The 17617-nt window shown below is 37.5% G+C and overlaps 1 protein-coding gene across 1 annotated transcript in view; it reads left to right on the top strand.

Moving 5' to 3' along the window:
* gabbr2 (gamma-aminobutyric acid (GABA) B receptor, 2) overlaps positions 1 to 17617 on the top strand; it is a gene marked incomplete at its 5' end in the record, with an annotated part of 155103 nt that overhangs the window by 74516 nt on the left and 62970 nt on the right. The window contains 2 exons of the mRNA XM_081376553.1: positions 2748 to 2918; positions 14792 to 14893. Coding sequence (XP_081232679.1) covers positions 2748 to 2918; positions 14792 to 14893 — 273 coding nt within the window. The remainder of the gene's footprint in view (positions 1 to 2747; positions 2919 to 14791; positions 14894 to 17617) is intronic.

The raw sequence follows: 17617 nt of genomic DNA on the forward strand, positions 1-17617 counted from the left end.
TTATTTTTTCACAAAATTGAACTATATATATCGCCCAGCTGTATATATACGGTAAACATAGATATATAAGTATATAACTTTATCCGCATACATACATTATACTTGCATAGGGCAACACTATCTAGCAAATCTCAACTGCTTTACTGTGTATTGTAAAATGTGAACTAGCTATAATCTCCTAAATGCATGACGATGCATCATGATTTTCTGTAGAATTGCTTTGAAACAATGTGTATTATGAAGAGCGCTATACAAATCATTTTGACTTGACTGGAACGGAGCTGGAATCTCTTCCTTGTATCAGAAAGTAGACCTAACAGGCTGTATTCAGACCATGTTCCATTCAGCACAGTGTTCATGTGATTACGTCACCACTTCATTCACCAGAGAGGCTACAAATGAGAGGAGATGAGACACTGTTCACACAGCTCGCCAGAGGTCAAGGGTCACGGCCACCGCACACTCCAGAGCAAAAGTCAATTCCATTTCACCCTCAATTCTATTCACAGGAAAAGTAATTTAGTTGATCCAATCCCAAGCAAGGCTATTCCGAGTTCATTTACAGGTAAAACCCTGATGTAGACAAGAATTGAATAGAACTTGTCACATTTTTATACTGAAGTGCTTCCTTGTGGTATTGAAATGCAGTTTACTATGTTAGTACTATGTGTAAATTGCTGCTTAAATCACCTGCAAATTCAACAAGCCATCCATATACATTTTCACAAAACATCAACATCTAGCTTTTGAATGATTACATTCCCTTTCACTATTCAACTTGGATTTTTTTTGCCTTGCGATGAAAATTTCATCGAATTGAATGTGCAGCCACGTAGCCGACAGACATTTTATGACTGTAAGCAAAGAGTGTGCTCCTTTAACAAGTATAAGACGGCTTTTGCTATTTGAACTGAGAGCATTTCCATATGTTTATCTCTGAGAGACTAACAACCCTCAGGATGTATTATAACCAGAGGAACATTTGTTAATCTACTGACGGGAGCACTGGCATAAAAAATCATACCATGACGTTCTGGGCTTGTTTTTCGCTCCAGCTGAGGCTTAAAATGCTCTGCCTGGTGTTTGACAACATTAAAGAGGGCATGTTTTGAGCAAAAAAGTCTTCAAACGTGTGAAGCCTTTTTTAAACAGTCCCCTTTTTGAAAGCTCAAAAGATTTAAACATGCTTAGCACGCAATACTTGAACAGTACATAGAAGCGTTTTAAAATAATCATATTAATATTGAGGCCGAGGAGAGCTAGATGGAGCGGAAATCAACAATGAAGCAGTGTAAGAGAGAGTTACAGGCCATTCACTTGCTCGCATGTTCTTACCTTACAGTGATTTGCTGATCATGTACATGATAATATGCCTTGAATACGTAAACATTTGGTTTTCTGTCACGTTTTGAACGTTTTTGTGAATTATGCACGTCACCAAGGTAAAAGGTTTTTGTCGAAATTGGTTTATCTGCGAAACGTCAGTTAAAATGAGTTAAAAATCCAATAACAATCAATATCATTCTGCACCTTCTGCCATCATTTCCCAGAAAAATAAGTTTAGAACTGTCACAGAGTTACATTAAAAGCTGTAAAAGTCCCAGCTATTATTAAAACAAATTATAGCTATTTACAAATGTAAATATGATTTATTTATTTTTTTCAATTTGTTTTATTTTTAAAGTAATTTTTTTAAATTTAAATTATTAATACATTTGTCTGATACTTTGTTTAAATTTTACCAAAAATAAAATATGTACAGTAATATTATATATTAATATTATATTTTTGTGCTGGGGTCGGTGTAAATGTTGGCAGTGCAAGTAAAAATCTGAACTACTGGCCCGAATTCTTATTGTTGAACCCTATGGAGTGCATACACAAAATGTAATGCTCGATAATGCATCTTAATACACACTTACATCCGCAAGCTGATATGCTGAGTTTGACCATCAGCAGTGCAAACGTTCATGGCTCCAGTCATCACGGGCACTCACCAAAGGTGTGAGAGCTGTCTTTTTATAGAGACGTGTTTAGTGTGTTGATTCATTCACACCTACAATGTGGACTCCTGGAGTCCTGGCACACTGGCTATGGGCCGACCATTTGCCTTCGATCCAACATGCTGCTGAAAGTTGAATGTGAACACAATCTCAGTCCAAATACGCCACAGTGCTGTATGACATTTAAAGGGATAGTTACCCCAAAATGAAAACTGTCATCATTTACTCACCCCCAAGTTGTTCCAAACCTGTATGAATTTCTTTCTTATTTTGAAGATATTTTGAAGAATATGGGTAACCAAACAGTTGATGGACCCCATTGACTTCCATATATCAGTATATCAATGGAGTACATCAACTGTTTGGATACCGACATCCTTCAAAATACCTTCTTTTGTGTTCAACAGAATAAAGAATTTCATACAGGTTTGGAACAACTTGAGGGTGAGTAAATGATGACAAAATTTTCATTTTTGCGTGAACTATTAACCCTTTAACAAGAATTACATTAATATTACATTTTAATTACAAATATTACATTTTAATAAGACTTCACAATATCCTGTGATGTTGCACACCTTTGTCTTTAGTTTAGTTTTATAGATGTTGGTCTTTCAAGCAGATAAGAGCTATACTTATAGGTTATAACTGTCACCTACATACTGTAGACAATTGACACTGAAAAAGAAGGAACAGGTTTATCTTAATGAGACTTTGGCTAAACTCAGCCTTCTTCTTTTTCAGCTTTCTTTTGCGGCCACAACTCCTGTCCTGGCAGACAGGAAAAAGTATCCAAATTTCTTCAGGACAGTCCCGTCAGACAATGCCGTGAACCCCGCTGTGGTGAAGTTTCTCAACTTTTACAACTGGAGCAGAGTGGGAACCTTGACCCAGGATGTCCAGCGCTTTTCTGAGGTATGTTGAGAAAAATAACCTGCCCTCTTTCTGAATGTGTCTTGAATCATGATATTGTGGCTCAGCCTTCAAACTAAAATGTTATCAATGTTTGTTGAGAGTAGATATTATGTTTTATGTCCTTATTTTTGGACTGACTAAATTAAAATGTAGTGAATTTAGCACAATGGAAATTAATAGATCCAATCCGTAAATGTTAAAATACTCTCTGATTTTAATAGTATAGCCACAAGACATTGACAATATGAATGTTAACATGATTTTAATGTGAAAAAAGCCATGACAACTTAACATCTAAAACCCTAAAACAGCCGTAAAATATATCAAGAACATCTTTCAAGTTTTAACAGAAAAATATTTTAAAAGTTTCACATTTATGCTTTTAATTCCACAGGTAATTTTTTTTAAAGAAAACAAAGGTACATGTCTAAATTATTTTTCTGGTATTCAACATTATATGCCAAATTGTATTGAAGCAACCTGGTATATTCCTTTAACTGATGCCTTCTCATTGGGAAAATCAAGTATTGTAGAGATATAGAGATATTAAATTGTTCCACATAACCAGCTTTACCTGCCCACCACGTTTTGGAAGAGTGCTTAAAAGAAATATAAGCCCTATTGTTTTCTGTTTGAGTGTGGGTGTGTATCATTTTCTTTCTCTTTGTATTTCATATGAATAGACCCAGTAAGATTTCCCTGTGGAATTGAGTGTCGATCTCATTTCAATGACTGAGCTAGACGTAGATTGAATTGATTGGTTGAGACATTTATACATAACCTGTTCAGGAATCGTGTCGTGTGTGTTTGTGTGTTTATTGTAAACCTCTGGAAACTCCCTCCTCCAATGGGACATGTAGCTGAAACCCTCCAGGGGCAGAGAGACATTAGCATCTCTTTCTCACACGAGTGCTCCATAGTAACCGTGTGCTGTCAGAGTTCAAAGTATTCCTCAGGTGATGATAGATCTAAAACCTAGATCATCATTACAGATCCACCTAGCCATGGATCAGTGGTACTGCTAGTGCTAGCAAATCCTGCTGCTCTGAGAACTATAACGCTGGCACTGCAGTTTTGTGTTGCGGATAGAAACGTGTGGGGGAAAAGGCCCACATTTTCAAGCTGAAATGAATTAATCTTTCTTTTTTTGTCAGTTCATACCAATATATCACATTCGCCAATCTATCTGTGATGCTAGCTATATAGGATGCTAGCTTACTATAGGACTCAGGGAAGTTATCATAAATGAACAAGTTCTTTACAGTTTATGAGACGAAGCTGACATACCATGCTTGTGACATGGAAAATAGCAGGTGAATTATATAAAGAGGATGTTGAAGTTGAAGGCTAACTTTGATTTTGCCGGATAAAACAAATATCGGATAAATGCAGGGACACGGCTGTAAATTATTGATCAAGGTCTAAACTGTGTTTTTACAATATTTGGAAAAGGAAATATGTAGCAAACAAAATAAATGCATTCCAGGTGTGTCAAAAATACGGTAACACTTTATTTTACGGTGCCCTTGATACAGAGTAATTACTTAATTAGGTACTTAGTAATAGACGTTGTAATAACATGTAACAAAATGTACTTAACATGTAACTAAGTTATGGAACAGCATGTACTTACAGATTGTAATTACACACATGTAATAGGCAGCTACTGTTACACATGTGTAGCAAGCCGAGTTGGATAAGGTTTATAGATACATATGAAGTACACTTAGGTACATTCTTGATACACTTTATTTTACATAGCTTATACCTGTGTAATATTATGTAATTACAATGTAATTAGAAAACTACTGCATGCATTTAAGCTGTGAACTAGTAAGTTAAATCAAACTAAGGCAGAGATGTATAAGGTATGTATACACAAAGTACACTTAAGTACATTCTTGATGCACTTTATTTTACGTAGCTTATACCTGTGTAATTGCAATGTAATTGCAATGTAATTAGGAAGCTACTGCATGCATTTAAGCTGTAAACTAGTGAGTTAAATCAATGTAAGGCAGAGATGGATAAGGTATGTATGCACAAAGTACACTTAAGTACATTCTTGATACACTTTATTTTACATAGCTTATACCTGTGTAATATTTTGTAATTGCAATGTAATTAGGAAGCTAATGCATGTATTTAAGCTATGAACTAGTGGGTTAATTCAGATGGATAACATATGTAGATACACAGGAAGTGCACTTAAGTACAATATTGATACACTTTATTTTATGTTACAAGTAATGCTACAGAACATACACATTTACCATGTGTAACTGCAGACCTTAGTAGTCTAACATATTTAAGTACTTGTTGTTACATTGTGTTATACTAAGTACTTTCTAATTACAGTGTACCAAGTCCGTAACACGTATGTAACAGACTCGGCTTGTTACACATGTGTAACAGTAGCTGCCTATTACATGTGCGTAATTACAATCTGTAAGTATAGGCTGTTCCATAACTTAGTTACATGTTAAGTACATTTTGTTACATGTTATTACAAAGTCTATTACTAAGTAATTAATTAAGTAATTACTCTGTATCAAGGGCACTGTAAAATAAAGTGTTACCTCATAGGGTATATATACATTATTTCAGAACCTCTTTTCCCAGTTCAGTTCAGTTCAACTTTATTGACAGACTCAGGGTCCATTAGAAAATCATACAACATTACAGACACTCAGAGAAAAAAAAAAAAAAAAAAGACCCCACAAAAAACAATTACCAATTATAAAAGACAGTTATACCAGTGCTTCCACAGATGTGACTGGTATCACACAACACTTTTACTAGGATTTGCCAGTAACTTAATAATACCATTCTGAGAGCCATCCAGTCGACCAGTAAATTTGTACCTCAGATTTCTCAAAAAGCCTGAAAAGTGTTGACTCTTGCCTTACAAAACAATTCACTTGCACTACACCACCTAGGTTTTTTAAGCAATATCCGCATACAGTCATTATAGGCTACCTGAAGCTTATGTATGGTTGTCTTTTTAAACTTGACCCATAATGGGGCAGTGTAGAGTGGAGTACAGTAGGCCTGAAAGAGCCTTATCTTAACATTGTCTGAACACATAGAATTTTCTTGCTAACATGTTAGCAAGAAAATTCTATATGCTTTATGCTCAAGCTAACATGTTAGCAAGAAAATTCTATGTGCCCCAAAAACAAAATACCTGGGGCACTTCCTCACAGATCAATTGTCTGATGATGATGACATGTACAGGCAGTGTCATATATTTTGTTTTATTACAAACACCTAGCACTTTGCCTGACAGATAAAAAACTGGAAAGTTGAGGTCTTTATCCCCTTTTGTTCTGCATATCATGACAACACTCTTCTTAGCATTATACTGCACATCATATTTGAGCCCATAATCAGAACATATATTCAGCAACTGTTGAAATCCAGCACTGCTAGGAGAAACAATAGCCAGATCATCGGCATACATAAAATGATTTATTAGAGCGTTACCAATCATACAACCGGTTTTGCCGTCTCTTAGTTGTTCTGATAAGTCATTCATATACAGGTTGAAAAGAGCTGGGGAGAGTAACCCCCCTTGTCGCACTCCATTACCCACACTAAACGGAGCGGAGACTCTATTACCCCATCTGACCTGCATACTCTGGTTGGCATACCAGTATGCCAGGATTCTTATCATGCTGTCAGGTACGCCCCTTAGTTTTAGTTTCAGAAACAACTTCCGGTGATTGACTCTGTCAAAAGCTTTAGAGGCATCTATAAAACCAATTAGAACAGAGGAGTTTTGCCTCCTATACACTTCAACTACTTCTTTCAAGGCATAGATACACAAATCAGTACCATGTTTAGCCTTAAAGCCAAACTGGTTGTCTGTGGTATCAATATACTCATTTAAGCGATGTAATAAAATCCTCTCTAAAACTTTAGATAACACACTGGCTAGTGCGATTGGCCTATAATTCTCCACGCTTCCAACCTTGCCAACTTTGTCTTTAATGACAGGCACAAGAGTAACGGCCAACATTGAGTCTGGTAACATTCCATGGGTCATAAAGCCATTAAAGCAAAAGGCAAGAAGGGTTGCAACCTTTGGGCTTGCATATTTAAGGTGCTCTGCTATGATTTGATCTGAGCCACTTGCTTTATTATCAGATAACTGAGAAATTGCTTGATGAACCTCATGAGTTGTGATTTCCAGTATTTCTCTTTTGGCAATGTTTCCCACTTTATAAGGATCACTATTGACGCAATTAAATAAAGCTGAGTAGTGTTGCCTCCACAACTCCGCTATATTATCGGCTCCAGAGACTCCCTCTAGTGCATGGTAACAGAGTATTAACCTTGTTTAGAGCTCTTACCTCCCTCCAAAAGTCAGTGGTATTATTACAAAGTAGCTTTTCAGCAAGGAGTCTGCTCTCATGACTTGCTCGTGTTTGCAAACATAACGAACTGCATATTTATACCTAGCATTAGTAATCTTTTTGAGGTCCAGGACAGGCCCCTGTCTGGGTCTACCAGCCAGAACCCAAGCTTTAAATGCCTCCTTGGCTTCCGCCTTATGTGCATGTACATAGCATCCACAATACAATCATACATTGCACATAAAGCTTCACAATGAGCATTGTCATTACAATTTACATTAGAGCACATAATTGCACTTTTTGGCAAATATCCACTACTCAGAAGTACATCTGTTTTCCTACAATATAACAAAACATCCTCATTTTTGAGCTTAGCCCAATCCAGTTTAGCTTTACAAGCACTATTACCCACATTGGTCATCTCAGGAAGACTGTCAACATCAAGCAACATAACAGACGGTGCATGATCAGACATGGACGTTTCATACAAGATTTTCATTGATCGCAAACAAGCATGAGCATCTGCAGTGCTAATGCAATGATCAAGCCATGATGTTGTATGCCAGGCTTCACTTATGTAAGAATAGCTATCTGCAGGTAACAACAATTGGCTGGATAATATAAGGTTATTGTCTTCACAGAACTGTAACATATGTTTAGCAAAAACTGAACTTCTGTCTGAAAGATCAGCATTCATATCACCAACCACATATACACTCATGGAATGATTATAATGAATAAAAGAATTTATAAAAGCAAGTCTATGCAAATATTCATCCTCATTCTGCTGTCACTCTTATGGTGTGTATATATGTTAAGAATAATAAACTCTCTATTGTTAACCTTTAACTGTACTGCAATGCACCATTCTGTCAGTATTATGCTCTGTTTAGTTCCTGTCTCTATGAAGCCCCTCCTTCTGATTCGTCAGCTGGACCACTGTGTTGTGATTGGTCAACCGCTTCGAGCGTGTTTCGGAAATGTCACGTCCCTTACCAAAATCACGAGTTTCACTAATTTCAAGTTTCTACTAACGCAATGCAACCAGGCCTTTTTTGCATTTGCCTTGGGTGGAAATATTGTGTCGTGTACATTCCCGGAAGAAAACTCAAGACTACAATCGAGGCGTTTCAAGGAGTTCCGAAACAGTGCGCACTGATATAGAGAATAACTCCCTTTTTGAGTGGACTTTGTGACTTGTAACTTTGCAACATTACACACTTAAGAAAGTTGAAAATGTACAAAAAAAGGGCACAGGATCCCTTTAAGAACGTTCTAGTGAAAGACTCAGATTAATAAAAAAATATATATATATTTTATTTTTAAAATTAATGTCAGGCAAAGTTGTCTTAGGTCTCAAAATCTGCATATTTATTTATAATTAAGTAAGTAAATACTATAAATAAATAAGCAGTAACGCTCTGTATCTGAATGACCAAACAGCATTGTGCTCTTGCCTTTGGAGAGCTAAGGAGCTTTAGGAAGAGTTGTGCAAGGTGTAAATCCTTTTATCTTTTCCTCTGGATGGAGATGATGAACAGACACTGATCCCATCAGCATCCTGCCTGAGGAGGGCACTGGAAGCCTGATTAGCATAGCAGTGTCACGCTCTCTACCCTCAGCGGTGCCATATCGCAGGATAGCTGCCTGCCCTGTGTGTGTGATGTGACATTTCAGGAGAAGGTGCATCTGTTGTGTCACACAAATTAGGAGGTGTGGATCTAGAACCTCACTTGCTGGCCTTTTCTTGGAGACTTGGGTTGACTGCTGGTGTCACAGAGGATTAATAATATTCATCTCAAAGCAGAAGTGCTTCACTCTAATTGCATATATGGAAATCCTTCCTTTAATACTAGGGATAAACAATGAGATGTTGATTTGTGTGTGTGTGTTTTGTGCATGAATGCTCTGGTTTTTTATCTCAGCTTGTTCCAGTGAAGTAATTTAGCACCTGTCCTGTCTGCTGCTTGATATCGGACACATTGCAGGAGGCTGTCAGTGTTTTGCCTGAGTGTCTATCAATAAGTGGATTAAGGGCTGTTCACACTCCCGCATGAATCACACACCAGTATGCTGTTTTACAGATTAAGACCCAATCCCCTTTTTATGTGGTAAAAGATTAGATGACTTGGGCCCCCGATGAGGAATTAAACCCATTTGTCAGGCCTCGCACTTTTAGTAGGATTGTGTGCGTTTTGTGGGTTTTTGTGTACATAAATTGCTGTGCATTTACAGTAGTTGTCTATGAGGGGTTGAGGGCATCCTATACATCTATCAATCTCTCTATCTCTCTATCTATCTATCTATCTGTCTGTCTGTCTGTCGTAGGAAAAAAAGCTCAAATCTGCTTTATTATATATAAAACATATTTTTTAAGAAATGCATATTTATATATGAAAAATTAAGTGCATTTATAATATGTATTTTTGACATTTACTTAATTTAAATAAGAAATATTTACATTGTAAATAACATGACCACATATATTTACTATGTAACTATTCTTATTTAAATTAAGGAAAAAATTGTATTTCTTATAAAACTGTATTTTCTATATGTTAATAGTTTGAGTCTTATGGACTTTGTTCAGAAAATTGCCTAAATTTGTCACGTTTCTATAGCTTTTATAAGTTTGTCAATTATTACACATGTAAACTAAGGAAAATAAATGATAATTAAAATCGTTTTAATGTATGTAAGTTAAATGTGATCATAAAAACATTCCCTATATCTGAATTTCTGAAAGTATTTAATCCTTTGCCTGCATCCCATCCAGCGTACAGCAGTAATTAAAAGCAAATGTTTGCACAGATATTGTGGTTTGTGTGACTATCTCACTTGCGTCAGAAGGTTCTTCTCTCTCTCTCTCTCTCTCTCTCTCTCTCTCTCTCTCTCTCTCTCTCTCTCTCTCTCTCTCTCTCTCTCTCTCTCTCTCTCTCTCTCTCTCTCTCTCTCTCTCTCTCTCTCTCTCTCTCTCTCTCTCTCTCTCTCTCTAAATGTGTGAAAATGAAGCGAGAAAGCGAGTGTTTTAAGCAGGTCACCATATGGTTTCACTACTGTACATGCTCTGTCCTCTTTTACACCAAGGTGCTCCATTAGTGACCTGTTGGACACACTCCAGCAGCTTCAGTAATGGGGCACTATTCAGGTGTGTGTGTGTGTGTGTGTGTGTGTGTGTGTGTGTGTGTGTGTGTGTGTGTGTGTGTGTGTGTGTGTGTGTGTGTGTGTGTGTGTGTGTAATGAAGTTTCTGCTTGTTTGATCACTGATTAAACATCCAGGCAACACAAGCACAATCGGCTGGCTCAGCCGAACTAATTGCATTCCCTAAGGAGATGATCCAAGCACAAGTCATCCAATCCTCCTTTCATGGATCGGACCTCATGGGCAGTCCTAAATCTGTGCGGATCAGTTTGTGTGCTTGCATTGGCCATTGTGTTGTGCTTTGTGCCTGTTCGTGTCTGCTTCAGTTTAAAGGTTCATTAAAACCTTTGCTATAAATAGATGCATATGTCCCCTCTGCCTCAGCGGTGCATTGAACGTGTTGGCTTTTTCTCACTCTTTGCCTGCATTGTGTTTGACTTATCCTGATGCGTTGGCTGCTCCTGGAGGACATGGGAATACCGACGCTACTGCACAATCCAGTATAGACTTGTTCACAGTTACATCAGGCTGAATGTGTCTTTCTCTCGCATCTGTCCCCCAGAACACAGGTGCATGAGGCCAGTGGGAATATTGCAATACAAAAATAACACATGGACACAAATTTGTGCACATAGGACATCTATCTTTAAGCATCAAGGGTCTCTTTTCTTGTCTTTGCTTGTTTTGTGTGTCCAGGGTTTTTTTGAATAGGAAAAATGTGCATGTATGTTTACTTAGCTGTACTTTGGGGACAAGATTGTCCCTAGAAGCTCCCCTTGGGAATGTTCTCAAAGGTAAAATTATAAATATTTTAAGGTTATGGCGGGGTAGGCTAACATTATAATTAGGTTTATAATTAGCTGTATATAAAAGTCTACAATGCGGTCTGGGATGTCCTCATTTAAATTAGGTGTTTTAAAAAACTTTTGGATACTGAGGACCCCAAAATATGGGGACTTTCTTAAAAAGTAATGGCAAATATATAATATAATGTATAAACATAAATTAAGAGATAAAGGTAAAAATTTAGATAAAGGTACTGAAATAAGGAAAAGTTGTTTCAAAACCAGTAGTTTCTTATTTTATATATATATATATATATACAGGTGAAACTCGAAAAATTTGAATATCGTGCAAAAGTTGGTGTATTTCAGTAATTCAAATTAAAAGGTGAAACTAATATATTTATTATATATAACTATATACATATGCATGATTATACTTTTCAGAGGGCCGACATTTCTGTATTTAAAATCTAATTTTCTGAGATTTTGAATTTGGGGTTTTCATAAGCTGCATGCCATAATCATCAAAATTATAACTTTTGCACGATATTCTAATTTGTCGAGTTTCACTTGTATCTGTATATATATATATAATATAATACATTATATTATATTATAATTTATTTAGGGTTTTTATGATAATAATAATAATAATATCAAATTTGGTATACGTGTTAATAAATAATGTTTTTTTTATATATATTTAAATAATATCTTAACATGAAGTTACCTTGTGACGACCTTAAAACCACTCTGACACTTTAGCAATGTGCTTAAAACCACTCAAAATAATTCTAGTATTGTGTAAAAATGTAGTTGTCGAAATGTAAATTTCGAACATGATTCGAAATCAGACATGCCTAATAAAAACGAAACATTTCAAAAACAGCTCAATTAAAAAGAAATCTCTGAGCATCTGCTTCTACTCTAATTTGAAATAATGTTAGTTTGCATCCTCAGTGCCCATATACAGATGAGATTTGTCAGTGGCGGGTTACATTATCAGGCCACTGTCCTCTGTCAGAGCTCATTGTGCCGTCAGCATCACAGAGAAGATCCCGGCTGACACTCACACACCTTCCTATATATCTCCAAACGCAGCCAATCACAGGCTCGTGGCGCTCGGCCGCACGGGGACCTGAGCAGTGTGGAAAATGTGGCTGATGGACTGCTGTGGGTTTAGAAAAAGAGGGAAAAATAAGGCAGCGACACAACAAACTGTGACCCACGCTAGTCCTGTTAATTCATCATCTACAAGCCTGGCAGCTCTAAAGAGAACATGTTGCTGCTTGGCATCATGATGACTGGTTGATATCTGTGATGCCGTAAACAAAAGAATCACTTTTGGAAAGTGGGGAGTGTGGCTAATGCTGAGGCTAAAGCTAATGCTAATACCAGTTATTTAAATTTGATCCTAAAACATGGTATTTTTATTTAAAAAAAAAATTAGCAGTAGTATTATTAGTTTTATTTATTTGATTATAGTATTTATTTATATTTTGAATTAGCTTTTATTTTTATATTTTCATTTTAGCTTTATTTTTATTTCAGATTTAGTAATTTAGTACTTCTACTTAAAGGTACACTATAGCTGTGTCCCTATTCAAAGGCTCCATTCTTTGAAGGGCGCATTCGAAGGCCGTTTGTGTCACTGCGACGAAGGCTGTCCCAATTCGAAGGCTTCTTCAAATGCGGCCTCAAAATGCTTCCTTCGCTTCCCGTAAAAATGAAAGAAACAACAGATGGATCCTTCGGGGCCTTGCCTACCCCAAAAGATTGATGATATATTGACTCGCTATTTCAGTTGTATTAATTTTAAACCCAAAAAAGTTACATAGTGTACCTTTAAACATATTTCAGTTAGTTTTAGTTTTAGTTAACAATAAATACACTGCCAAAAACACCATATTATCTACACACTGTCAATATAGGTGACATTTTGGGGGGCCTCTGTAGATAGAGCCTGTAGATTGGCCTTTTTATTAAATTCATTTAAATAAATTATAAATAGGTTGTGTTGAAATCTGGACTGTGGTCTCCTTTGGAAACCTTAAACTGTAGGCATTTATGGCATACAGAGTTTGTATATCTGGGTGAGATGGAGAATAATGTCTGGTTATGGTAAATTAGCCTGCAGAGCTTCTTGACACCCAGTATTGTGCTCTTATGTCTCTCTAACTGATTTATGTGGCTTCCTGTTTTTCTCTGGGTTCATTTGACAGGTCAGTGCATAAATGCATTATGAATTTCACATCACATCATGCTCATTTCTCCTCAGCTTTAGTACAGCTCTCAAATCCCATAATCCTTTGGAGCTCCTTTACTACAGTGCCCACCCGTCCCTCTCTGTGTCTCTTTCTGTCTCTCTTTCCTATTGCTTAAATCAGGTGGTCTCTTACGCTCACACACAAGCACAGTTATTGCGTATACATGCTCATGAGATCCACATGCACGTACACCCACACAAACAAACACACGCACTTGCTCATGTGGAAAGAGGTTTCCAGGATCTGCCAGCATTAAGCTACAAATATGCGCGACGCATCAGTAATCAAGGCAATGTGGATCAGCCAGGCTTTTCAGGTAACGTCTGTCAGAATGAGTTCAGGTGTCTGCCAAAATCAAATTTTTTTTGTTACGATTTTTTTTGATGAATAAAAAGTTCAGAAGAGCAGCATTTATTTGAAATGGAAATGTCTTTACTGTCACTTTTGATCAATTTAATGCGTCCCTGCTGAAGTCCTAAAGTCCTTGCTGAATAAAAGTATTCATTTTGAATGGTAGCGTATTTTCAAAATGGACTAGTCGGTGGGTTGACTTGCCAAATATTCAATCTCTGAAGGCTGATTCAGTGGTCTCGAGATCTTTAAAACACAACACTTATGGAGTGAGATGCTGATAAAAGCTATGACTCAACAGGCAAAAATGTCTGTATTAATATGTATGACTGTATTTAAGAGAATAAGTTTAAAGATAAAGCTTCTCTGAGAGTTTTACCCTGTACCAAACAGTACTTGTGACCTTTTACAGCACAGCATACTCTGGTTACAGCCCATGTTTGAATGTATTTTTGGGTAATGTGTGTGTCCCATGTCTTGTTGATGGGTTTGAATTTTTGCTGCAAGTGGTTTTGAGTGTATGAAAAGATCCCTTTCTTAACATCTTTTGTGTTAAACAGTACACCGGCACTCAAAATAGTACATGCTTTGATTCTCACTCCATAAATCATTGTGGAGTGCGGAAGGTATTGAGACTTTATTTGCAAGGAACTGGTCCATTTTTCAAAAGCATCCATGGACAAGGATGGATGAAGTCTGAGGGGAGCCAAGCTGGTTGGAGTCGTGTTTTATCCAAAGCCCAGTGGGATCATTGGAGGACAGTTTTCCACAGATGCTCCAGGCTGATTGGGATGCAGGGGGAACGTCAGATCAGCAGGAGATTAGAGTGAATTGAGACATGTATCAGAGCAAGGGAGTGCTGCCTTTGATTGGCTACTTTTCTGGGTGGTTCACCATCCACAACCCCTGCTTTCATTCAGTTCTCTTTCATTTCTAGTTGCCTTTCTCACTCATTCTCCCTCTCTGACAGGTGCGGAATGATTTGACCAATGAGCTGGAGAAGGCAGACATCCAGATTGCAGACACTGAGAGTTTCTCTAATGATCCCTGTGTGAATGTTAAGAAACTGAAGGTAAGAGATCTTACAGCCACCACTAAGAAAACATGAATAGCTCACAGTCCACAATGTCCCACTCATACATACAGTACATACATATACATATACATATACATACAGGTGTGTGTATATATATATATATATATGTGTGTGTGTATGTGTATGTGTATGTGTATGTGTATATGTAACTTTCTGTGTTGAATTACTAGAATGTAATGCACACACTCCACTCAAAGACACCAGAGTTCAGATTCAACTTGGGCCAATTCTTATAAAAAAAAAAAAATCTTATTTTGAGCATAAATCTCGCTGAATTCTGTTACATTTGTGGCTAAAAAAATTGGCACTTGGCAAATTAGTTTCATTTTAACAATATTTATGCTGAAAAAAAAAATTAAGACAAATTAGCTAAAAAAATTGTTCCTTGAGAAAACAGTGCAATTTGTTTTTATATAATGCAAAAGAACTTAAAATCTTTTTCTTTTTCTGTTTCTCACTTTCTGTTCAGCCACATTACGCTTTGACAGTTTCCTATTAAGCTAATTATTATATAAATTATTCCATATTATGCAAATGATATACTAATTTTATTGTTGAGTTGTGTTGTGATTGTTTTAACTATTGCGGGTAAAGCTCTGGATGACTCTTGAAGAGAATGCTGAAATATTTTCTTAGTCATTATCATAAACAAATACAGTGGCAGGAATGCCATGATCAATTTAGTTGGGTCTGTGTATGATCTGAATAGCCATGGTTCCATTGTTGACTGCTGCTTCTCCTACTTTGCAATTTTCCAACTAAAGGTTTGTTCCCACCTTTTTTGCCAAGTCATTTTTTTCCACCGTGAAACTATTATGATTTCTATTACCTGCCTGACTTAGTACCTCCATTATCGCGAGTCTGGGCTGGCAGTCACCCGTGTTGCATTATATATAAACAAAGAGACTTTTATGAGAGTTTTGAAACACACATCCACTGTAGATGGGCTACCCTTCGCTATGTAAATGCGGGAAAGTCTCACAACCATGCTCTTGATAAAAGCAAAGCGAGTGGTTAGTGACGTCCTGGGGCAGCCTGGCGTCGATCCAGCCTCCTTTTTGACTGGGTGTAAGAAGCTTGTGTCTGCCAGGACTCCAGGACAGCTGGAGCCACTTACACAGCTGGACAGATTCAGGTTAAGTGCCCACGCCGTCGGGAGCAGCAGCAGGCTTTGTGACGGCTGCTGATTGTGAAGCAAGAAGCGCTTGACCCAAGCGTTCGGTCCTGAAAAGGGATGCGGGAGTATTTCGCACAATAGTTCCAATATCTCAGCGTGTTCTTTGGCACCACTGCAGAGTGTGGTTTTGTGGCAAATGAGGCAGTCTCTGAGAAACATTTGAAGGAAACTGTTTGCCACATGCCACACATTCACTTTCAAACAGTGTTTGAATGCAACTCCATTGCGAATGCTGTTTATGTCACTATTGTTGAGTTTAGAGCAGGCCTGGGATCAGTTTTAATGCATCCGCTGTGATCTTACCTGTAAACGCTACTGTTTTCAGAGATGTTGCTTGCCCACCCACCGGAGTCATTATTTTCTCTTCTGCTTAAACATGTTAGTTTTCATCTTGAGCAGCTCATTAGTTGTGCAAGTTAAATGCTCTTCCCGTAGCCTCCTGCTTGAGGATGACATCCCAAGAGGAAAAAGAAAAATACATTCAGAGATGATTTCTTAAAGTTGCTGGTGGGCATTTCAATATCCTGGCAACTGTGACACATCTTTTGATGGATGGGGCTGCGGCGACCCTCAAACAAGGCTGTCTGACTTCCACCTAAAATTTTCATTGGCATTTGCTAGAATCAAGGGCAATATAGTTAATAGGGTGGAGAGGGATGTTATTAGATCCTGATGTGCAGAATAAGAAAAAAGGATACTTAATAACCTCAGAAGAATATGCAGGTTTATATCTCGAATATTAGCATAGCCCTTAGCACTTGACGGATGCATCCAGAGCATTTTCATGGATTTAGTCTTGGCTTCATCCTGCTCTAGTGATGGATTGATCTTCATGATACAGAACTGGACATGGTGGAAAGGAAACAATGCTGAAGTGGACAAAATTATTTACAGACTCAATCATGCAGCATAAATGCTGGTTATAGATGCAGATCTCTCTCTTTTTCTGGATATGAAGCAAGTCATACTGCTGATACTATTGTGCTAATACTATTGTGTGACCAATGCATGATGGGCCCTATCTTACACCCAGCGCAATGCAGCGCCAAGCGCAATGCAAGTGTTTTTTGCTAGTTTCAGTCCGACGCGGTTATCATTTTCACGTCCTGCGCCACATTGTTTAAATAGCAAATGCATTTGCGCCCATTTGTGCGACCATGGGCGTGCTGGTCTGAAAACGAGGTGTGTTCTAGCGCATTGTTGGCGCGTTGCTATTTTGAGGCAACAGAAATAGACTGCGTCATTGACCAACTGAAACCTGGTCAAAAGTCAATGACGCAATATTTATTTTGTTATAAAGAGCGCGTTAGTAATGTGCGCCTATAGGCGGGTCCACAACGCGTGTACACTCTGCTTATTAAATACACAGGGATGCACAGCAGCACACAAACATGTCAAATATTTAAAATAAAAGGATTACAATGTAAAGATTATTATTGTGTACATAAAGATATAGCGCAACTGGCATTTAAAGGGAATGGGAGATGAGACTCTGATTGGTTTAACGCACATAAATCTCAAAA

Source organism: Scardinius erythrophthalmus (genome assembly GCF_964197995.2).
Source record: "Scardinius erythrophthalmus genome assembly, chromosome: 10".
Taxonomy (NCBI): domain Eukaryota; kingdom Metazoa; phylum Chordata; class Actinopteri; order Cypriniformes; family Leuciscidae; genus Scardinius; species Scardinius erythrophthalmus.